Source organism: Diorhabda carinulata, chromosome 7 (genome assembly GCF_026250575.1).
Source record: "Diorhabda carinulata isolate Delta chromosome 7, icDioCari1.1, whole genome shotgun sequence".
NCBI classification, from domain to species: domain Eukaryota; kingdom Metazoa; phylum Arthropoda; class Insecta; order Coleoptera; family Chrysomelidae; genus Diorhabda; species Diorhabda carinulata.
Window position 1 is genome coordinate 20,039,996 of NC_079466.1, and position 25,051 is coordinate 20,065,046.

The window sequence follows — 25,051 nt, forward strand, 5'->3', positions numbered from 1 at the left end:
TACTTAGAATCGTTAAGCTCCTCAAAATAGTTATTAACTGCTGACATCATGTCTTCATTGTTGAAAAATCTATGACCACAAAGCCATTTGCTCAAGCCTAGGAGCAGAAATTCATCCGAGAGGATTAAATCTGGTGAATAGGGTGCATGAGGTAGCAATTCAAATTTTAATTGATTAATTTTGGTCATTGCAAAACGGATGTGTCAGCTGGTGCATTATTCTGATGAAACAACTATTTTTTCTTAGCCAAATGCGGCCGTTTCCGCTTCAAGATAGTTAATGCCTTTATTGGAGTCGGTTCGGATTTGAAGGTATGGACCCACGATTCATCTATGTGCAAACACGAAACAAATTTTGCGCACAGCTCTATCATGTCCAAATTTTCATTTAATATGCGATGTACTGCACTTTTTAAAATGCCTACAATGTATGCTAGCTCGCGCACTTTCAGTCGATGACCATCCAGTACTGCTTTGTGGATTTCTGGAGGTCGACCACTGTGATGCTGGTCTTTGTAGGTCATACGGCCTCGCTAAAACTCTGCTACCTAATATTTTAGTATTGATAACGAAGGAGCTGTATTAAAAGAGTAGAATCTAGTTTAATATTGGATGGGCTAACGCCTTTCAAATAACTATGATCTTTTTTTTTATATTCACAAATTCATTGAAAAAGTTCACTATTGATGGTTGCCGAACAAATAATAAATAACGTGGCGTCTTCAAACTTGGAATATATATAATATAGTGCTACTTTCCAAGCAACTACCGTTATCTCTAGGTCAGGTCAGGTACTTCTGGGACCATACTCCACACAGATATAGATAGACATATATAGATACTGGCGAAACTGATATATGGGTGATTCCGTTCTAACTGTGATTTTTTGTATTCAAAATTTCAAGATTTTAAAATTTAACTTTTCTAACTTTTTTATGCATATTATTCATCTATTTTACTGTAAAAATAAAACTCTAAGAGGAATTTACTACAACTTCAAAGTATCACGAGCAAGACACAAATGTCGGATTTTGAGTTCCACGGTACTGACTCATTTATCCACGGTACTGACATGGTAACTTAAGATATTAAACAACAAGTGCATCAATTTTCCTCAGTTTGATCATAAACATTAGAATTTATAAGGTAATTAGTTTAAATCATTTGTTACGACAAAAAAAATTAATAATTTATCGGTAAATTCTAGGAATGGACATGACACGGTACTGACATTCAAGTGATGTAGTATAAGTTTTCTTTAAGTGGCAAGTTATATTGTATAAAAATAATGTTTAAATATCTTAAGAATTATTCAATTAACACAAAATTTTTATTAATTGATTATTAATTAATGACTAGTACAAAAAAACAATACAGGACATTGAATATCACAGTTATAATGGAATCACCCATATGACTGCTGTTTTTACGAAAAGTGAAATAGCTAGTTCACTGTAAAACAAAATATTTCGACACTTTCACTATATAGGGGTTAGTCTTTGTTGAAACCGCTTAATTCATCTGAAATTGCTCTTTACTATCCATTATTCAGTTTAGGAACAGAAAGTAATCGAGAGGATGCAGATTGAGAGAATAGGGTGGATGAGGAATGTAATGCACTTTGGCTAATTTTTCTGTAACAATAGCAAACGAAGGAGCTGGCGTATTGTAGTGATGCAAGGTAACCATTTTGTTCTATCAATTCGGTCGTTTATTCTCAAGCTTGGCAACCAAAAAAGTGTCACCAAATCAGTGTAATATAAGATACTTCTTTTCTAAAAGAGCAAAAACGAGAACAAAACATTGTGTTCATGTCCTAATTGATCCCAAAATCGGTTTTTGTTTTCTGGTAATCACATTCTTTGGATAAAGTCAATTGTTTCAACTGTATTTTTGTTTTTACACGTAAAAAATATTCAATTAACACTTAAAATTATTTTCATTCCATAATGATTATGAAACTAATCTACTTGTTGAGTTCATGTGAAATTGTGACCAACGACATCAGAAACATTGCGGAAACTGATCAGTGTTGTCAGTAAGTCTCTCTTCCCTTAACCCGCCCTCGTATATTCACAAACCAAATCGCATAAACTGGAAACAAAAATAACTGGAATTGTTGGAAAAATATATTTTTATCAAATTTTACCAAATTAATTTCAAAATTCTCTCCATTACAATTGACAAACTTGTCTCACCGGTACATTGATTCTTTTCTTTCTTGAAAATAAGGAAAAGTCACAAGAGGCCAGGTCAGGTGAGAAAGATGCTAGGGACAGCGTAACCATACCATTTTAAGCTAAAAAAAATTCGAACGGAGATAGATTTGTGTGAAGGTGTATTGTCATGGTAGAAGGACTAGTTTCCTGAAAAACGGTTATTTAATATAAAATTGTGTACACAAAATTAAGTTTTTTTTTTCATTATAATCGCTGATTCAGAGAGGTAAGGGTTCGTTTCAAACAATTCCAGCACTTGAGTTTTCAATCTTAAAACATTCACAGCAATATTTTCACGAGGTAGAGAACAAAATTTCAAAAGTTGCACGTTGTTTACTTAAACTTGGATTCATAAACAATAACAAAGTGTGTGTCCTAGAAAAACTCCGACCACGGCAGTTTGAAATACCATTACTGTTGAATTACTAGTCAAAACAAAATATCTTGGAGCAAAATATACATTTTTAGTTTTAGAAAAAAATTTTATTTGTAATGTATATGTTGTGTAACCAGAATGAAAAGTTTCATAGATATGAAATCACTTTTCTTCGTGTCGATAAATTAAACATTTTTACTCAGTATAGTTCGACATTTTTTTCTGGTCTATTTTTTACAAATGTTGTTAACAATTATAAAACGAATTTCATATATGTGAAATATTTTTTAATTGCGATAAAGGATGACAAATTGCAATTGAAAAAGTGTACCTGCAATGCAAATAATTCGAACAAATACGTAATGATGTCTTGAATTACCTTGTGATCTACGGCTGAAGAAATTATCTATACCCCGAAAAATTTGGAAATAGGCAGGGTCTTCTTCATCTACTAATGAGGGGCTTAAACTATCAAACTTCAAGTTAGGTTAGGTTTTTTCTAAGTTGTCATAGATTCTAAATGAATACCACATCAGCAGTTAAAGATTGATTGACAGTTTTCACCGCCTTATAACTAATTTGAAAAATTAGTGGAATCATTCCAAGGTTTCATTCTCTTGGAATTTTTGTTCAGTCGGTAAATAATGAGGAAATGAACAGGACTTCATTCCTACTTACCAAATGATTTATATCGAGTTGTTTAGGTGATGGGATCGAAGCTATTATATAGAAGATTTCCAAAACGTTTCCTATCGAGCTGTTTCTAATATTATTCCACTTTCCTGTGTTTGTGTTATTCAAAGTTTAGGTCACTAGAATATATTTATTCAAAATTCATACTGCTTTCAAAGAAAACGTATTTGCATAATTTTATTTGACTGCGATAGAGATGATAAAATATTTGAATACAGGCCCAATTGTATCCAAATATATGTTTAACGCTCATTTTGAAACCCAAACAAGTTAATACTCCGAAAGGAATGGGATCTGAATTTATCCATTCAAGTATACCCGTAAAAGCTTTGTGAGGGTTCACTGCACAACATCAAGGTACTTTATCATATTGAAAGGGTACGCGACGAAAACGAAATCTAAATCATGCTTGGCATGACAAATATGCAAAAGTGAGTATGTGAGTATAAAATATTTTTTTTTAAATCCTGTGAGTTTACTCAAGGACTTTTCGGAAACTATGATCGGCTTAAGCTCAAGACAATGATGAACTGACATCGGGTTTCCAAAGAGTTAGGTAAGAACCATTTTGGTAGGCTTCTTTCTTCTGAATAGTTACAACTTGACATGACGAAAAACGTTAGTTGCTTTACACACCTGGAAGCATTCTCCGCTACAAAATTTCAACTTATGTTTCGAGCTTCTACGTTTCGTCATCCATATGATTCAAAAAAGAAGGAAGGTTAGATTGATACATCGCAACTTATAATTATTAAATTCAAATTTATGATAAATTATTGGAAAAATAAATATATTTATCTATCTTATTCTTAGGATTTTGTATTGAAAATACTGGACTTGGTAACATTTCTCCTTGGAGTGTACATTATACGATTCTACTATCTCCACTATCGTATTTTGTTTGCTTATCTCTCTAGCAAAGTCAAATTAGACGTACTTTGTTCTTCGGTTCAGAAATTGTAGTGTATATATACTACTCCAATGAATTATTTACAAGAAAATAGTTACTAGCTTACTAGTCGAGAAGGATTTTGCTAAGTATAAATAAATAATGCTATAAATTTCGAGATTAGTGAATCTGACATTTTATTATAGAAAATTTGAAGAAATTGGAATTATTGATTTGCATAACAGTGAAATAAATATAAAAAAATCATCAAATATTGCTTATCAGCCGCTCCCATTCATACTAATTTCGTAGCTGATGTTCATAATAAATTCTGATAGTTGTACTATTAATATTAATACATAAATGCTCAATTTTCATAAATCATTGCTGGTTTAACATTGTTGACGAACCCATTAATACTCCAAGGGGTCGTTAATGACCCCAGGCTAAAAATGAATCCATTTCGTAGTGTCACTTGCAGATGTCACTCCCGCACGACTTGCGAATTTGTACACGTGTTTCTAGATGAATTATCAATGTAAATATAAAAATAAATAATGTCTTCTAACTATTATTAGTGGGTAGCTTTTGCGATATGAATTTGTTCATATATTAATATTCAAATATTTATTAGGTGTTATTGGAAATACCTGTCTAAATACCCATCTAATTTGATTTTAATAAGATATACGTGAATAATATTCGCTGAGCTCTTGGTCATCTATCGATCTATTTACAGCTCTGATTACCATTCTGAACCACTTTCAATTGCTGAACTGCTAGATGAAGACGAAAGTTTGAACATGGATAGTATCTTATAGAAGGCATATATATATCTCCCCTTGAACATTATGGCGAAAATACCGACTGTGAATGAATGAATTTATTAAGTTCGAAAAAACCAAGAAAGGGCGTTGTCCTGAAATTTGCTGATATTTTCCACTAATAACATCCTGGTTTACGTTTTCATTACATTTCGATAACAGTTTTACTCCAGCGAAGTTAATTTATGATTTTACTAAGAAAAGTTTTCGGAGAACAGAAATATGGAATGTGAATTATTTAATTGAAAAATAATAAAAAAAGGAAATATGATAATGCCGCAGATGAGGACAATGGTATCATAGGTGTAAAATGATAACATTGATTTAAACGTTTTGTCATATGATTATGGTGTTGAGTTAAAGACAAAACGAGAATAGAAGTGGCTTAATCTTCTTCTTCTTCCTGCTGTGTATAGGCATCATTGCCTGTTTTTCTTCACGTCATTGTCTCTGCTCAGTCACCTGGGAGGTTGTCACTCCATCTTTTCCTAGGTCTTCCAATGCTTCTTTGTCCTGCTGGTGATTTGTTCCTTGATATTTTCACAATTCGTTCTTCCGTCATGCGGTCAATGTGCTCATTCCATTTTATCTTTCTATCCAGTACCCAGTCATTGATATTATCTATCCCGCATATTCGTCTTATATTTTCACTCCTTTCTCTATCCAGTAGTGTTCTTCCTGCTATTCTTCGAACTATTTACATTTCTGTAGTCTCCAATATCCGTTTCGTTTTAGAGGTCTCAGGTCGGGTCTCTGCTGTATAGGATAATATAGGTCTGATTGCGGTCTTGTAAATGCGGGCTTTTGCTTCAGTTCGAATGTATTTAATTCGCCAGATTATGTCATTTAGGTATGCTGCTGCTCTTGAGGCTCTTGTAGCTTGGTTTCTTACTTCCGTCTCCACGTCCCCATGTCCAGATATTTCGATTCCCAGATATTTAAATTTCATTTCCTGGTGTATTATTTTGTTATCCACCACAAGCTTACATCTGATCGGTGTCTTGGAAGTAACCATTGATTTTGTCTTTGCCGCTGATATTATCATATTCAATCGCATGCAATAAAAATAAGTAACACGTAATATATGAGAGATGTGGATCTATTCCATAATAACATGTCCAATTACCTAATCGCTATGAGACGGAAAAAGTGGTATACATCAATATTGCGCTGGATGATTGATTTATGCTTTGCCAATACTACTCAGTTCCCTCTTACGGATACGATGCAGACAATCTGCATTTTAGGAGACAAATCTCACAGTATCTCCTAAAGAAATATGGAAGTAAACCAGAAATCTGCCAACAAACAAGAAAAAGTTGCCTGACGAATTTCATGAATGTGATTACATTTGATTTGCTTCATTCCAAATGTCTTTGAATAATAATATTGAAATACTCCATTCGGTAGAACAGAAACCAAGCATCCTTAATTAATTATTAGTATTATCAAATACTATCAAATGCAATCCATGCTGAACATGAATACATTAGTAGTAAATATAACTAACTTTACTAATGTCACCATCAATTTTATCAGAAAGTAAATTATAGGCACTTATTTGTTATGTACATTTAATATCCGTTTTGTTTTAATGAAAATATTTAATTAATGATTAGAATAGGAAATTGAAACATTGGAATCTGCTCAAGTATTTTTCAAAGTGCGACTTCTTTATATAGTCTTCTAATTGCGTATACCTATTATTCACTTAGATTATTAGAATTTTCATTTTTCGTGAAAAACTGCCTTCATTGAACGCTCGGTGTAGAACATACTATTTTCTAATTGCTTATATTGAATAATATTCTTATCCTATAACAAATAGACAATATCAATGGGCGTGTTAAATAGGTTTTAATGAATTTAAAATATTTAAACTATACAGATATATTATGGCGTGAGGAGTTCAGTGCTCATTATCAGTTTACCTCACAAATAGTTCCACTTCACTGAAATGAAGTTGGTCTTATTACTTTTCTTATGGGGCGTTTTCCCCTTTTTAAATGCTCACAATATCTTAGTAGTGCTTCCGTTTTGTGCTCATAGTCATTTTATGTTGGGTTTCAAGCTTGTTTTGGCGTTGATCGAGAGAAGTCACAATGTGACTTTAATTAGTTGTTATCCTCAAAAAACTCCGATAACAAATTTACACGAAATATCGTTGAAACAGGACACAGAACTTCTGTTCAGTAAGTAATTCGTATACAGTTATTGCTTTATCATAAATTATCGATGTCCATAATTATTTAAATTTTCCAAAATGCTGGAGTTTCGAAGACAGGAAACCACCGATTGGCTCCAAATTTTCATTAGATACTTTATCGCATAGTACATGATTGTACCTAAAAGGATTTTTGGCATCTCCTAAGGAAAGGGGGTGCAAAATAATTCTCATTTGAAATTCGTTAATATTTATACCTTACATAGTTACACAAGATAATTAATCATTTTTCTTATACAGTGTGTCTACTTAAGACGGAACCATAGAGAAAACTTTTTTATTATGAGAATTCAGGTTTTGTGATTATTTACTAATCATTCAGTATTAATTTAGGATACCCTAACATGAAGTATGTGACAGTGAATATTGGAGTGAGTTGTTGTTTATAACATTACAATAAAAATGATAAATTTACTAAGTCGTGAAGAAAAATTAGAACTTGTGTTAATTGTTGTAGACAATTACAAAACACGCAAAGAGGCCGCAAATATTTCAATAATAGACATCCTTATATAAACATAGGGCATTCAACAGTTACAAAAGTTTTAAATAACTTTGAGGCTTGCGCAAGTATAGAAAATAAAAAGGTTTTAGAATAAACGCCGAAAACGGGTTGCGTATAAAGACACAGACTTTGAAGTGATGCTTTCTGTTATAGAAGACCCAAAAATGTCATTAAGAAAAAGGGCCTCTACAATCGAAACTACTTCAGTTAGTAAAGGTACAGTGGCAAATATTTTGAAAGGTGATAAATATCATGCATACAAACCGCAATTTGTACACACATTACTACCAAGGGATTACAATGTTCGTATCCAAAGAAACTTGGATGAAGATCCGTTTCTTACAAGAACTATCATATTTTCCGATGAAGCAACATTTTCTTCAAACGGAAACCGTCTCATCGCAAAATTGTCGCTGGTGGTGGTCTAACAGTAATCCAAAGTTTGTAATAAAAACTCGGAACCAATATTCTTTTAAAACGAACGTATGGTGTGGTGTGTACAAAAATAAAGAACCATTTGATGATATAGACCATTTGGAGAGGATTATTTCTGGAGAATGCCAAAAAATTACTCCAAATATGATACGGAAAGTAATACAAGAGTTTGACAAAATAACACTTAAATATTAAATATTTACAAAGAGAAGGTAAAAATTTAATTATGTTTGTTTCTGTTTAATAGATATTCTTGAACTGGATTTTTCAATTTCTACAATAAATAATCATTATACATTCATTACAAATGCAAGGTTATTCAAAAACAATAATAAATGGAAAGGTTATCATATTTTTACAGGTGAGAGAGATAAATAGTATCCAGCCAGAATAATTAATACGGAATGATTAGTAAATAAGCACAAAATTCAAATTTTTTGACAAAGCTTGTATAATGCTTTAAAAAATTGATATATGATGGTTGCATTTTAACTTTTGGACCATGCAGAACTTTTTATTGGGAATAATTTTTTTCATAAAACCACTAATATCCATATGGATCCAACTTAAGTAGACAAACTGTATGTAATTTGAAAATTTTTCATATTTATTCAAATTATTGTTATATTTGAGGAATAAAAGGAAATAAAACAATTAAAAAATTAGAATTAATCAACATCATAACATCTTTCACTAGGTCCCGAATGAATAGCTTTTATGTCAACTGTTTAAAGAGATCTGAATTTAATTCAACGATGAATCGAGGTACAAAAACATTGTACACATTTACACAGAAGCATCGATATCTCAAGACGGTACGGGTATCGCACTAATTACACCAACCTCCATATATATGCTGAGAGCTCCTCCAACCACATCCACTTTCACTGCTGAATTATATATCGAGCTACACACATCGCCGTTTCATCAAACTAAACCTAATCACCTCATACTCACAGATACTCTTAGCTCAATCCAAACTTTTAAAAAAATTTTCATCACAAATTCCTTAGTAATCAAAATCAAGCAACAATTGTAATATTTACAAGACAACAACAAAAAAATAGTATTTTGTTGGATTCCCTCACAAACTAGAATAAAAGGAAACGAAGAGGCAGAGCTGACCGCTAAGGAAGCTGTTAATAGTGATAGTATGGAGTGCGAGATCTTTTTAATTACTGCCAATATTAAAACAATCCTAAATCGTAAAGTGCTTAATGAAAGGGAGAACAAATAGTCAACGTCCACACATAAACTTCGTGAAGTGAAAAACTCAGTAAAACCATGATCAATACTCTACTGAAGAATCGATTTCTCAATTTCACTACTGATAGCTAGACCTTCCTCTTCCAATTTTCTCACAGTTTCTTCTTCTTCTAATTCAGTATTACTAGAATCGTCTAAATTCATTTTTTGAATCTAAATTCTGTATTTTCACGCGATAATAGGTACTAAATGTCGTGTGAAGCAAACTGTCATCGATAGTGAATATTTTGATAAAGTCGTTGCTACGATACCGGGAGCAGAAGAACGTTCTTCCCGGGAGAGAATAGGCTACTTTTGTACCGCATACATAGCAGGATCAAAAAGCGACCTTTTCATCTCAGCGAGAAAAAGAATAAAAATCCTTTCAGATACACTCATTTCACACATATTTGAGTGTATGTACGAAATTACAGGGGCTTTTCGGTGCTCCAGTCTTCCAAAATAGTATAAATATTCATCGATCGATCAAGTGACGAAATTCACTCATTTATTTTTTACAGGGGAATTTCACGAAGAGTTTTCTGATACTGGTTCATACAGTTATTTTGGTCAAATGATATGGGCAACAAACTTTTCTTACAACTTGGGAAAAGTCACACTTAAAAACAAAGGAGTCCAGGAATTGATGAACAGCAATTCAACTTTCGATGTTATGATAATGGAGAATGTAGCTAACTACGTCATCGGTATACTCCGACATAGATTCAATTGTCCATTGATTGTACAATCACCGTTCATTACGGATACTTATCACAATAATTTCATTGATAATCCATTTTCACCAGCTTATATTCCCAACCTTATTGCTACGTACGATTCGTATATGAACTTTTGGGAAAGGCTACAGAATTTGTACCGAGAGATTGTGTTACAATTCATTAGAGATTTCAAGATGATACCTAACCAGATGAGTTTAATGCGTGAACTTTTTCCAGGTGAGTTTTTTTTAATATTTTTAAGACATGAAATGATTTTGGTTCCGTATATTAAGGGAACATCAGTTTTCTAATTCGAATCCGTTTAGGCTTCTCATTCGACAAATTTCATTTCCATTTTTAAGTTATATCTAAGCACGATTTTTCTCTGTACATTTCTACTTCGAATGTTTCCATTTTTCTATATCTCCATACCTTTGATTCTTATTGAGCGTAAAGGTTCATTTGAAACACTCACTGGAATGAGATTGCATCGCGTTCGAGCTTTCAAACTTTCGAATTGTTCAATTGAGAAGGATAAGTTGAATACGAATATTGAGATTGTAGATTTGAAAAAATATAGAGTGAGTTTTATGTTTGGAACGCCTTAATTATCTCGGCTTGTACGATTTTTATAAATTTGTGTGTACAAGGATCTTGTGATACGGCTGGTATTATGGTGGTATCTACATTGTTGTCACAAATGGATCACCCTATATATTTTGTGTTTTTAGAAATCCTTAAGAAATACTGATTATTTTTTATGCGATACTCTCTATACCTAAATGCCATAATTTCGGAGTTATAGCTACATTTACAGTATCTCCACCAATTGGTTGAATAAACTCGTTTAATTAGAATATTCTAGTGTCAGTAAGTAAGTAAAAAGTTTAAGGAAACTGGTGCAGTTAAATATTTATCTAAATCGTGGCGTAGAAACCCTACAATAACTAAAGACAAATGCTCAAAATGTTATCCATTCACTTCAATATAACAAACCATGCGATTTTTAAAACTTTGCACAACATTTTGCAACATCCCTGACTGCTCAATTCTTCTTATCTCTGTGGTAATCCTATCTTTTGATTTCTGAATATTGGCAGGTTTTGTTTTATAAGGAAATAGTCTAAAGGATTCATGTTACCCATGTTATCCAATTATTTTGTCGTCTATTATTCCAGCTCATATATTCAGTTTATCGGTATATTGGGTGTGGGATTCACGCACCAAACGAGGATTGTTACGTGACTAGTATCTATAATCATTCCGATTTATGTTTCCTTTAATACAAAAAGTGGCCTCATCGCAAAACATAACATTACTCAAAGAATTTGGATCGTTTTGATTGTAACATTTTTCATCTGACAACTTTTGAAACAACGTTACTTTATATAGATGGAATTTATTATCACATAAAATTTTCATTTCGGATGTTTGGGAAATATCAAGTTTGGATATTAGTCTAGTAATCAAGTGTGGATCGTCGTCCAACAGGACACAAACATCTAAAGATTTGTTATAAGTTACAAGCCATAAGTTACTGACAGTTATGATATTTTGGTTCTAATCTAAAGAAAGAATTAATGGAGGGAACGAAAGAACCAGTGTAAAATGTGAAGTGTAATGTGGTAGTGAGAGAGTAGACTGAATCTTAAAAATCAAAAAATAGCATCGGGCTATAGATAGAACTAAAATGCAACCTATCAAGTACTCCAAAAGTAAAATCACTTTGTGGTTAACTGGAATCATTTTTAAATTAATACTGTGACATAAAATAGTAAAATTCTCACAAAACTTCATTCTATATGTTTATTCAATGCATGAATAGTATGAGTATTTTTCTATAGAAAAATAGTTTATCGTATGAGTTTATATTTTTAACAATAGATTAAAAATTTCGCAAATGCCACAGTGGAAATTATTTGATATATTATTCTCTACAGAAACTAATTACGTATTTGAAATGGAACAGGTAATATATGATATAGATGTTCGTGAAAATTTGGAATCGAATTATTTCTGTTCAACCAGATGAAAAACACGTGAAACAAGTCTGCGTTGGACGCATTCATATATTATAAACTGGAGATTCTGTTTATCTCTCAACCTTTTTAATCTGGTTAATGCAGCTTTATACACTCAATGGGATTTAGTTAATAACAAACTATTTTCTGCTAAAACCTTAGAGGGTATTCTTACTAACTCAAAATTAAATTTTACAGTTTATAATTACTAATTTGGAATTATCATATCACAACAAATTTCTATGATTCAAGTTAATTGGAAAATAATATTAACTAACATTCGTGAAATCAAATTCAATTCGAAAAACACATTTTGATGAAATATTTGTTATAGTAAATATGCTTTTTCATTATCATTATTGAACAATTCTCCTCCACATGTTGCGATTCTGTACTCTTGCACTCCAATTAAGTTCTACCTCTCTAATATCCTTAAAAACTGCATCCAGCGATGGTTTCCCTCTCCTTCTTCTACCTCCTTCCCCTTTTTCATTGACCCTTTTTGTAAATCTATTTCCTGGTATCCTTATAGTACGCCCCAACCATCTTGCTCTTTGAGCTTCTATGTATCTCGTAAGCGATGAGTATTTCTACAGATTTTTCATTTCTTTGTGAGATCTTCTTGTCCAATATCGTGACACTTGTTATCATTCTCCCGAGAATTTTCCTCAACACCCCCATATAACCAGTTTTGTTTTGAATATTTCAATTTTGGCTGTTCTAGATAACTCTTTGACTTAATCCTTTTTTTTTTCTGTTCATCTGAATCTATTCTTACTTTATCAATCATATCTTCTACAACCAGCTTTATATCGCACCTTGGGGTTTTCTGTACTACGGTTGCCATAACTTGTTAAATCTCGCACTTTTGAGTCAATTGTTTATTTTCTGCTGGTCCATTTATTATTATTATATTTGGATAAGGAAAGAAAACAAAAGTTACGTTATTAGTGATATCGAAAATATCTCTCACCATCTACTTGAAGTCTCAAAGACGATATGAAGTTCCAAATAGTCCTAGACAGTTTTATACTTTAATCTGCTTTTATTTGGTTATCATTAATATTAGAAATTTGAAGTTTTTTGTACTCAATGGTCCTTGACGACCCATAATCCAACTATTAACTATGTTTTGACAAAACGGGTCTCATATTTTTACAAAAAATCTAATTTAATGGAGATGAATCTTGAGATATTGATGGCAATTGAATTGTTCCTCGCTGCTAAACCAGTGGTGTACTCATATTAAATAGAAATTTTGTCTGAATATAAACCTAAACAGCTAGAGCAGGAACTAATTCGAAACTTAAGGTATAATACCTAGAGAAGCTACTAATTCAAGTCTTAAGAAGTCTAAGTAGTATCCCATTGTAAGGTTTTCCTGAAAAAACTATGGCCTTAATAGTTGGAGTTTTCTTGACCTCAAAAATGATAATTGTGCCTGTTTTTCACCTCATTTTTATGGAACGTATGGAACGCTGTCCATGTTTTTTATCTGAGAAAATGAATTCTAACAAATGATGATGCGTTTTCATTTTTGGATATGGTAAATCAATGAAAAAAAAATGTAACAGATAATGTGCGAATTCTAAAATTCACTATCATCTTGAATCCTAAAAATAGGGAGTGGAGAATATCCACCCGTGTATTGGACTAATAACGTAGTTACAAAAAAAATCTACTTGCCACCTCTTATATTATTCCAAATTCCAATAACTGGAAATTATTTTTTTGCCGTTTTTCAAAGGAGGAAACAACTACTTTCCTGGTTAGTACGGCTACAAATATTTCATATCTCATATGAAAAATGTGATGTCAATCGATCTTTTTGTTGATATTTACATACTTAATGGCTCACAACTGCAAGGAGAGGGTTATAACCACTGACTGTGGAAAAAAAGTCGATTATTATGGAATTCGAGCAGTATTCGTTACTGTAAATGAATTGAATATCCAATTGCTTCGATAATTTTTTAAACTTGTAGGTATTTCGAATCGATCCATTGTGATTTTTAATATCGCAGCACACTTTGATGTATCCATCGAAAAGTAATTTAATAACGTCGCCAAGTGTATAATCGCTTATCTATACTATATATCTCATATAAAATTATGATTAATTTGTAATTTCTATTGGATACTTTCATTATAAAATCTACTTCTTGGCTGGGTTAGTGGATGGCCAGGGATCGTTAAGCTTTCTGATAGTCCCATCGAGTTAAAACTGACCAAACTGATTTCCTTTGAAAAACTAATTAATAGATTCTGCTTCATTTCTTCATAATCAAATTAATCATAGTTCCAGTATTTACCTTCATAGTGTACAGATTCCATATTAATTATTCCAATTCTAAGTATTTGTATTAATTAGTCGAAAAAATCAAACTAACTAGAATGATAAGAATAGCGATAAGCAAACTTAATGGTGTTTTAGAAATGTAGATGTTACTATATATGATAAAATTACACGCACATCAAAGAAAAAAATAACAAACGTGACGCAGGTTCTGTACAAACGAAGGTCACGGCTACACTGGTTTGTCCACAGATACGGTAAACATTCCATTAGAAAGAGTAGGCTTTAGGCTTAACAGTTGATAGTCGATAACCTTTTTCTATAGCAATGCTAGTCTTGTTACTTAATAGTCACACCTTGTATAGCAATTCACCCTTTATTGATAATTTATTTTTGTATGACTGAATTACTTTCCAAAGGAAACAATTAAAATAGAAGCTGCAGAAATGCGGGATAACTATAATTATTTTTGATATTGCTTAAGACTGTTTTATCAATTGGTGTTATTGTTTGTTGCAATTTCCATTTTTTTTTCTCTGTTATAAGGGCGCTGATCTCTTTTATACTTTTGTTTTCAATCGTAAGCTACTTGCCGCATGATTTAACTGTCGATCCGTTCACAGTGGATCTGAGAGATCAATTGCCTTCTCAAAGCTTGTGTTGAGACTTCACCAAGCCTTCTGGTGCTCACTAGCTTTGTTTTATACAACCATTCAAATGTGAGAAGTATGGTCTAAGCTCAGGTCGCTGGCCTATAGAAAAATCTATTATATCAGGTATATTATTTGAATCTCTCAGAGAGATTTGCCAGGAATCCTATTTCTTTAAAAAAGCTTGCAAGGAAAGATATTGATTAATGTTAATCTTATATTTATGAATGATATAAGTATCGAGTTATTTGTTCACAAAGTTGACGATGCATATTTTATACTTTGAGCCATATAACTCAATAATATTGCTTTATGTAAATATTTGAACATTTCAATTTAGCTTGTTAAGGTAAAACATAAATCGCAAATTTTCTTTTGCTTCTGCTCTGCGATTGCGATGTGGATTTTCAGTTAGTCAGACATAGAAAAAATTACTCATAAATAGGAGGTTACTGATTCAGGTACTCTCAAAAAACTGTAAAGTGGATATTTGCCAAAAAACATTCTGCATTCTTTTTGGGGATTTATCATATACAAAGTTCAAGATAGATTTTTCTATTTCAGATGCACCTGATTTATATAATGTTATATTCAATCCAAGTTTACATTTTGTACAATCAAACCCCAGTTTGTTTGATTCAATACCTTTACAACAAAATGTCAAAGAAGTTGGAGGTATTCATGTAACCGAGGGCAAACCGCTACCGAAGGATATAGAAGAATTCATGAACGACGCTAAAGATGGTGTTATTTTGTTTTCAATGGGATCATTGTTTAACGGTTCCACTCTTGGAATGCATATGAAATCAGCTTTATTACGAACATTTTCGAAAATTAAACAAAAAGTAATCTGGAGCATCGACGACCAAAGTATAATAACATTAGATAATGTTATGATTAGAAAATGGGTACCACAAAATGATATCATGGGTAAGGTTTGTATAAAAATAACGTTGGGATGGGAAGCCGATTTTTGGCAACATTAACAATCTATATAATATATTGATCTTTCACCTACTGGTTTCGTATTACTATCCTCCAAAGTGGAAATCAATTATTTCGCCATGCAGAATTTCAATTGACTTATTCAATTTCCACTCCTGTTCCACAGTTTTCACAGTAAATTCATGGATGCGTTCTGATGTAAACGCTCATCTACCATAAGCTGTGTATACGATATTTTTGTGTGATTATTCTATCTCTATCCTTTTTTGTTCACAGCTCACCCAAATACTATATTATTCATATCACATGGTGGTCTTCTTGGGACATATGAAGCAATTTACCATGGTGTTCCGATACTAGGTCTGCCCGTAGCTTGGGATCAGAAAAGAAACATAGAAGAAGCTGCAAGAAAGGGGTTTGCTATTAGATTGAATCTTATAGAGTTCACTGAAGAAGCATTTTCAAAAGCTTTACATGAATTAGTCACCAATTCTGAGTAAGTTTGTGGTTATGTAGGGAAAGTGGAAGTGGGGAGTGAAGTTAGCTATTCATATTCTGCTCCGAAGTATTAAAAGAAGCTGAACTAACGTTGAATTCATAACTGGAAACCTTTTTTCGTAATGCCCTCATTTGGTCTGGCATTGATTCCTCTTTATCATGTTTTTATTTTATCAACTTCGTCAATTTCGTAAAAAATTAAGAAGAAACTTAATGTTAAATCTGTATAGTAAGTTCTTTGGGGGTAGATATGATATAAAGACTTTTATTAGCCAAAAAATCGAAAACGATTTGTGATACGGTATATTGGTAAATTTTTCGTGAAAGCATATATACTCGAAATAAATTGAAAACTCTCAGCAGGCTCCCTCTGTAATGACCAATAGCACTTCTATCGACACACTCCACAGATATTTCAGCAACTAAACCAAAAACAAAACGAAATTGAAGCCTCTTTTTACTGTTCCTAATCCCAAATACTCAAGTCATTCACATCTATTAATTATCTGCCATTTGAGAGGTACTTAAAAACTGCCGTTTTATAAAATTCAACAACAAAATTCTGCTATTATCATCTATAGTAATATAATATGAAAAGGGACCTACTAATATGTAGAAACAACAACACAGATGTGGATTATGTGTTGGTTCAATTCCATAACGGTATAAAAGGAGAAGAGGGAGTATGTCGAATAGCAATGCACAAACCAAGAATGAGAAAAGAAAGATTATATCGGACATCTTGATTTGAAAGAGAAGCCCAAAATTCAAGAAGAAGCAAAACACAACTAGCACAAATATCAAGACGGAAGGAGTAATTATCCCTACTGCAATTCTAAAAAAATCAACAGAAGTGAACAAGTTACACGCTTTTAACTTTTACAGGGTCTTTCGAAACTTGATGCAGAAGTAAATGGATAATGTGAAAATAATGCTGTGACATAAAAAATTCTCATACGACCTCTCGTTTTTCTATCGATACTTCGTTTACTTGTTTGTGTTTACCGGTGTAGAATAAACTTCCATTGTGACGCTATCATGTAGAATTTTGGAAAGCTCATCGAATTTCAAAGAAAAATCCTCCGTGGATTGCGAAACTATGTAGAAAGGTGCCCACTTCGAACATTTACTATTGTTTTTTTTTGTTTTTATTTCATAATCTGTCACCAACTAAATTTTAACCTAATTTAAAAACTTCGAAACGAAGAGAAAAATTATTACTCCAATCATTTGAGTTATAACAAGAAAATCAAGATATAAAAAGTTTCGAAAGTTTTCGAAAAAAAACTAAGTTATGATTAGTCCTCGAAACTTGACTTAGTATTTAGTATCTAAATACTCGTAAACTAATACCACTCGATACGGCAACATTTTATGGTTGTTGCTATAAAAAAAAATCTTATCACATCAGAGCATAGAGATTGCGAGATTTCGGAAACTCTTTTCATACCTTTTCCATCTTGAAAAATTCAATGTGGAGTAGGTACTTTCGGCACCATTGGAAAACAAAAATTAGTAGATTATGATAAACATAAATATTTTTATGATAGTTTGAGTCATTAGCCATGCTTGTGTTTGTCTTTTGCGGCTGCAGTTAATTGCTTGATGTTTATTGACAGTAGCAGTAATTACTTTCCACAACAGCCTGATAGACCAAAGAAAAATTCAAGCAATTACGTTATGACATTTGAATCGCCCTTTACCGTGAAATTTTGTCGAAAAGAAAGTTGTGGAAAAAATTATTTTAAAAGTTAGATATCGACCCTCTCCTTTGATTATTCAATATTTGAAGCGAAAAAAGAATTAAAATTAGCTTTTTGAAACATGAAGGTTTCATTATTTTTCATAAAATATATTATCTAGCGAGTCTAATATTACATAAGTTTTTTCATAATGTAACATTTTTCGTATTTATTCATACTCTTTCTATTCGTGGGGTGAATTGACAAACACTGTCTCTTACGTCCTTTATTCATTTATACACTACACAATACATTTAATTTATAAAAATCTACTTATAAATATCACTTAAATAATTTCTGTGATTATGTTCACTAATTCGTTCTTTTCAGTACGACGATTTATTCAAAACTAAAACTTACTGCGCTACATAAACTTGTTTATATACTACAAATAGAATTCTACAAAGTTCTAGAACAAAAAGAAATAATTGAATAGACTTTCCCAGAAACCATTTAAAAGAAATACTTTAAATAAACCCGCCCCCTATAATAAAATGTTCTAAAACGACACATCAAAGGCTTCCGCCTTTATAAAAAATGTGAAAAAAGCCGCGCGAATTCTCAGAATTTTAAAATTCTATTGTAGCTGGACAGGGCTGGCCTAAGGAACCATTTCGCGAATTTGTTCGTTATAATAAAAATGCTAATATCAAGTTTCTTTAACTTCATTTACTCAAAAAACTATGGTAAAATTTAATGGTCAATATTCTTCCATGAGGTTCTGGCAAAATTGACAGCTTTTTCCAAAAAATTCATAATATTTCTCATTATTGTGTATTAGATTATTATCATGAATATTTAATCAACAGTAAAAACTCAAGAGCTTTTCTTTATCGGATAAATTTCTTTTTGTAACGAAATTATTTTGCCAACCAGTAGTTTTACAAGAAAAGCTGACACGACAAAATCGCGGGTTCGAAGGTCGAGGGATTTTTTCAAATGTCAGGCTTTCGAGCAAAATTACTGATAGAAAAATTTTGAATTAAACAGAAATTTATTCTTAAAAGAGAAGTCTGATTTTAGGTGCTGAATATTCGGTCCAAGTAGAAATCGTATCAATATTCAGTGGAACATTGTTGTACCAAGAATTTTTGTTTTACTAAAAGGTATTTGGAGTTATAAAAACTAGTTCAGATATTATGTTTCATTTCTTTTTTTTTTGTAACAGTTATTTCAACAATGCAACGGGACAAATACCTCCATCCAGTCCATTTTTTGTTACCCATTTGCTGTTTGCCAGTTTTTTCGTCACACTCTGAGTCGTCTTTGAAAATATTGCATTCAAATCTTCTTGTTGAAGTTTTATTTTGATTTTTATTTTCTTTAAAATGGTAGATTTCACATTTGGGTTGTCTATATTCTATAATTTTGCCATTTTTACTATATCTTTCTTGTTCAATGTTACAGAACTTTGTCTTCTTTTCTCTTGAATAACTTGTTATTCTTTCCGTTTACTATTTCTCACTTCACGAGCTTCTTTAAAAGTTATGTTGGCAAAAGGATCATATTTAATATTGTATTCATTGAAATATTCTTTTTGAATCATCTTCGTAGTTGAATTTCAAATTGATTTGATTGCATATGATTAATAACCTTCTCCATTCCTCTCTTTTATATTATAGGCCCATACTTTTTGTAGTGGAATTATTTTCGACAGTTCGTAATTTCGTACTTCACAAAACTCCATAAATTTAGTATTTTTGTGGATTGCGTGATTGCTTTTTCTATATTTTTTGTTATTTTTTGAGTCGAAACTTCCCCAAAACGACTCATGCTGTAATGTTTCAGTATCAATTATCAACAATACTTAAATAACTGACAGGGCAGACATTAAATCGACTAGATGTACACGCTTAAGAGGAGCTGGCATTTTTATCGCTGTCAAAATGACAAAACAGTCATATACAATTGACACATTTAACACGAGTTAACTTATCAAACTATGATGGGGTCACAAGTGATTGATTGTCCAAATGAATTCCTATTTCTTATGAATACATTACATGCTTCTAAAAACTGAGAGTGTGCCTATTCTAACATTTATAGAAAGCCAACAGATGCTTTTCGAATTGCACTTGATTGGAATTCTTAATTATACTAAAATCAATATAAATTGTTTGGACTTTATTACAGATTTATTGCATATCAATGACAATTATGAAACTATTGGAAACTAATTAGTTATTAGTTCTTATATTATATTTAATCGAATTAGAGATTGAATAGAATAAAGATGTGATTATAGGAAAGGACATTAAATATACATTAGTGTGAAAACGAAAAGATCCTTAAGTGGATGTTATTCTCTCCAATGACTTCGGGTCATTTCAATTTCAGATAGGAAAGGGTGTCTAATGTTGACAAAAAAATGTAATTCATTAATATAGGACGCTTGTGATTCAAGTAGTATGTGGGACCCAACTCAATACAGTCAAGAGTTTCTTAGGCAATGTTTGTTAACGAATACAGTACTACCCGAATTCAATTTCCAAGTTTCCCGATTGAGAGTTATTGCGGCGTATCATTTAAATTCAGAAATTTCATCACAGTAAGAAAAAAGTTTTTTTCGGAAAGAATGAATATTTTCTTTCCAAATATTTTCATCACAATTTCTATGGAAATAAATTCGTCCACTTCGGCGATGACATCCACCATTAAAGTGTCCAGCTCAATTTGTTTATGTATGAAAATTTATATAAAATTGTGTCTACGGCAAAGAATAAGTTATATGAAAAATTGAGATACATATGTCAGATAAGCTGTAGTCGGGGCTGTCTTAAGTATCCAAGAAGTCACAGGCTTAAATACTGGCTTAGTGTAGGTTATCATTAGGCGATTCCTGTGTTATCAATACCATTCAATCTCTTCATTGAGATACTGCATTTTTTTAAAGCTCAAAGTCATTCACATTTTTTGTTTTTTAAAGAAACTTATAAGAAAGTTAACAGTGTTTCTCAGTGAAAATATACTAAAATAAACGTTTAATCGTATCTGATAACTTTCAGTTTATATCATTTTACTGTAGCGATTATTTTAGTACAAGTTTTTAAAGCTATACACGGAATAAAAAATGAAAAATGTCTGAAAGCCGACCAATAAAAGATATCTACTTAATGTGTTAGATAGAACATCTGACGTAAAGTATTAGGACAACATATTGAGTGGAAGTTCATTTTGAAAAATAATCTCTTATCAGACTATTTTTTTTTAGTAGAAAAGGAGATATTTGACCAACATGGTAAGCTTATTGTCCTATTGTCTTTTGCGTTTATTGAATAGAATGATACTCCAGCATTCACACTTCTGGTCTTTGCTCTAAAACTAACAAATTCCGGATTATATAGTCGATATTTTTGAATAATGTGAACAAATTTCAATTTTGTTTAATGACATAAATCATATTACTCACTTCCTCACCTGATGAATGAGAAATCATCAAATTTCAACTCTACATTTTTCTTGTGCAATGCAATGAACGAAAAAACATTCTTATCAAAAGATTCACAATGTAAGCACTCATTTTGAAACCTACCGTAAAAATAAAATTAGATGAGAAGAAAAAAACAGATCCAGATAGTTCAAAATTAAAATCAAGTTTATCCAACTGGTTAAATAAATAAATTCATAACTTTGAAAAACTATTTTTTACATAAGCAAAGTGGTTTCAATAATCTGACTATTGTTCTCATTGGATGTCAAGACTATGTAGTACACTCTATGCGTGTTTATGTTTTCTTAAATATTATTCTATTCTATACAAAAGCTATAATTAATTATATTTCTAGTCCTTAGAGTCATATTAATACAAAAATAAGGGAAAGTAATTTGATTAGTTAATGGAAGTTCAAGTATCTAAGGGACGTATGGAACCGCTTTAGTAAAACGTTGAGGACGGTCAGTTTACAATAAATCAGAATTGAAGCAAGCTTGCATTTGAGCATTTTGATGCAGATCAGTGTATAAAGTGGCATTTATGTGATAGTTTGAAATTGACGACTGTGAGTTTGGACGCAGAATCATGTGTTATCAAGTATAGTAATTTGAAAAAAGTTTTACACATCTTTTTTCGTATAGTTCTTCCAATATCTATTACAAATTATAAAAACTCTTGCCTACAATTTTGTTTGATCTGCCATAGGCGTAGATAACTCATTTGATAAATTTATTATTTTTATAAATACTTTTAAAAATATGTTTATCTTATGCGAGAAAGTAAGAATCATTATAAATTGAACGGCATTATACGCCGTTATATAAACAGAAGCACTTAATTGTAGTCCTACTTGGAAAACAATCATTATTATACCGCGTTAACTTGCTACAACTGCATATTTAATTATAAAACGTAAATAGACGGGTAAAATGTACCTGCCTGTAAGGGAGTTTGGTTTAAACAGGGCACCAGACATGAACTGTACATTATTTCAAAGCAAAAACCATAAAGGAAAATGAATTCTTTGCAAATAAAACAAATGAAAAAAAAACATTTCAATTCCAAAGTATCTCTATGAATAATAATGGTAGTCAGAATCGTCTGAGCTGGAGTCATGATTGGGTTGAATTATGAAGGGTCGTAAAGAGGGTGATACTACATACTTATCTTCTTTTATAACATGTTCGAAACAGTTTACCCACAGCTCTTGGCGGTCTCCTGCTAGAACTTTCATTACCAGTTCTACAATCTCTTTACTCAGTTCTTGAGACTGATTACATCTTCGTAATTCTTTTTTTACGTTTGCCCATATTAACTCTATATGGTTAAATATGCAATAGTAAGGAGGTAGTCTGAGAAGAGTATGACCCCAATTCTTTGTTTGTTAGGCCTTTTTTACGATCGCTGATAGGAATAGAAATATTTTTTTCAGACATAAATGCTTAAATTTCTTTGCTACTACTATTTGGTACCTTAAGGAGTTGCCGCGAGTTGTATGGTGCGTTATCCATAACGATTACTGATTGTGGTTGAATGTTAGATGAAAGCTGTTCATTAAATTACTTTTCAAATAATTCTGCTCAGATATCTTCATGACAATCAGCTGCACAGTTTTTGATTTTTTTAACAGATATTAAAAAAGCATCAGGCTTCCAGCGTGTACAATTATTCCGTTTAGACCATGGCCCATTCAAACAGCAATTTTCACTATTTTCAACCCAATCGAAATTTACTACATCGTGACTGTCAAACCATGTTTCATATATATAAGTTATGTGTCTATTAGAACTTCGGTAGTCTTTTATCTAACGCCATCAAACGACGACGACGATTCGGTTATTGCCATCCATTTATTCAGTTTTTTGTGTTTAAAACTACATGCTGACAAAACTTGACGCAATTTTTCTAAATTGGTATAATTGTATTCTGGATAATCTGCTATAAATTGTCCTATGTATAAAAGCTTGAGTAGCTTTGTCAACTGATTTCAGTGTTTCTTTAAATGTTTTTCGGTTCTGTGCCTAATCGATAAATGGAAAATTTATTTACTCTAGTTAATTCTTATTATGATTGTATTATCAGATTGCTGAATATTTTCCTTTTCTAAACATTAAATATTTAAAATAACTTGTGTTTGTATATCTTAATCTTTATTATTAAATTCATACCTGTCTTTATTTTCACTACACTGTCTAAAAGTCCATTGTTTTCATTCGCCCATGGTCTAAAGAACCCCTTATTTCTATTTATTCAAAGAAATTTATGGTTTAAATAAATGTCACCAAAGGAAGTCACTGCCTCTGGCAGGAATATCCCGAAGAAATTGTTTAGATACAGCTTCGGCCAACAGAAATGCATTTATGGTTACGATTCGATGTTTTCATTGCTAAACAGTGGATATGATGAGTCCACGTGGACTGACGGTTGGTTACATGTTTGCCGATTTTATACGGGAAGTGAATATTAATTTTCATTTCTCAATTTGGCATCAGTGGTCGTTTCTATAAACTGAATTCCATTTGCTTTGTTCCTTTTTTAACGTCCATAACACTAAAATTCATCCGCATTCATTTAGTTACAGGTTAAACGCCAAAAAGAGATCAAGAATTATGCGTGACAGGATAGCGACACCATTAGAAGAAGCAGTTTTTTGGACTGAGTATGTTATCAGGCATAAAGGAGCGCCGCATCTTAAACCAACTGTCATGGATCTCAAATGGTATCAAAGATATTTAGTTGACGTTTTGATATTCATTACTGTTATTCCAATTCTAGTCATATTTGCAATTATTTTATTTGCTAGAACAATTATAACCTTGAAATCGAAATTGAAACGCGATTGAAAGAGTATTCTATAATGAATAAATTATATATAGAAATTTGATTAAACGTTTTCCTAAACTTTACAGCATTTTCTACAGTTCTTAACAAGTCAATAAAACTTTTTGGAAATTCATAATAGGAGTATGAATGCGTGGCTTGTGACATTTTGGTGATAAAATGGAAAATACAATTTTTATTAAATCTTTCGAATGCCAGACTATATATTTATCAAACGAAATTTAATTGATCAAGAATTGTTACATCACAAAGTTTTTGTGAAATATTGAATTTATCTGATTCAGACAATAACCTCTAAAATTACAAAAAATTGTTATTCGATTGTTTCTAATATATAATAAAAAGATTGTACTTTGGTATATCATTGTCATAATCTCACAACAAACACTTTTACTATGATAAAAATATGGAATATTTTTCTTCCCAAATTTTAATAATTCGAAAAATAATCGGCCGTTATTAGAAGGAGAAAACTGGACAGGACCGGCTTCGCAACC

General features: G+C 31.7%; 2 protein-coding genes across 3 annotated transcripts in view; one reads left to right on the forward strand and one right to left on the reverse strand.

Annotated features, from left to right (window-relative positions):
* Positions 1-25,051, reverse strand: part of LOC130896182 (G-protein coupled receptor dmsr-1-like) — a 156,856-nt gene that overhangs the window by 62,457 nt on the left and 69,348 nt on the right. The gene's annotated exons all lie outside the window — the stretch shown is intronic.
* On the forward strand, positions 6,932-24,913 carry LOC130896181 (UDP-glycosyltransferase UGT5-like). Of its 2 annotated transcripts, none has more exons than XM_057804097.1 (5): positions 6,932-7,192; positions 9,931-10,365; positions 15,660-16,025; positions 16,317-16,536; positions 24,289-24,913. In XM_057804097.1, exons 1-5 carry the CDS (start codon positions 6,958-6,960, stop codon positions 24,554-24,556), a joined length of 1,524 nt encoding a protein of 507 aa, XP_057660080.1. In that variant the 5' UTR covers positions 6,932-6,957; the 3' UTR covers positions 24,557-24,913. The 2 variants fall into 2 exon arrangements, with proteins under 2 accessions (XP_057660080.1, XP_057660081.1); XM_057804098.1 differs by having other exon boundaries at positions 24,295-24,913.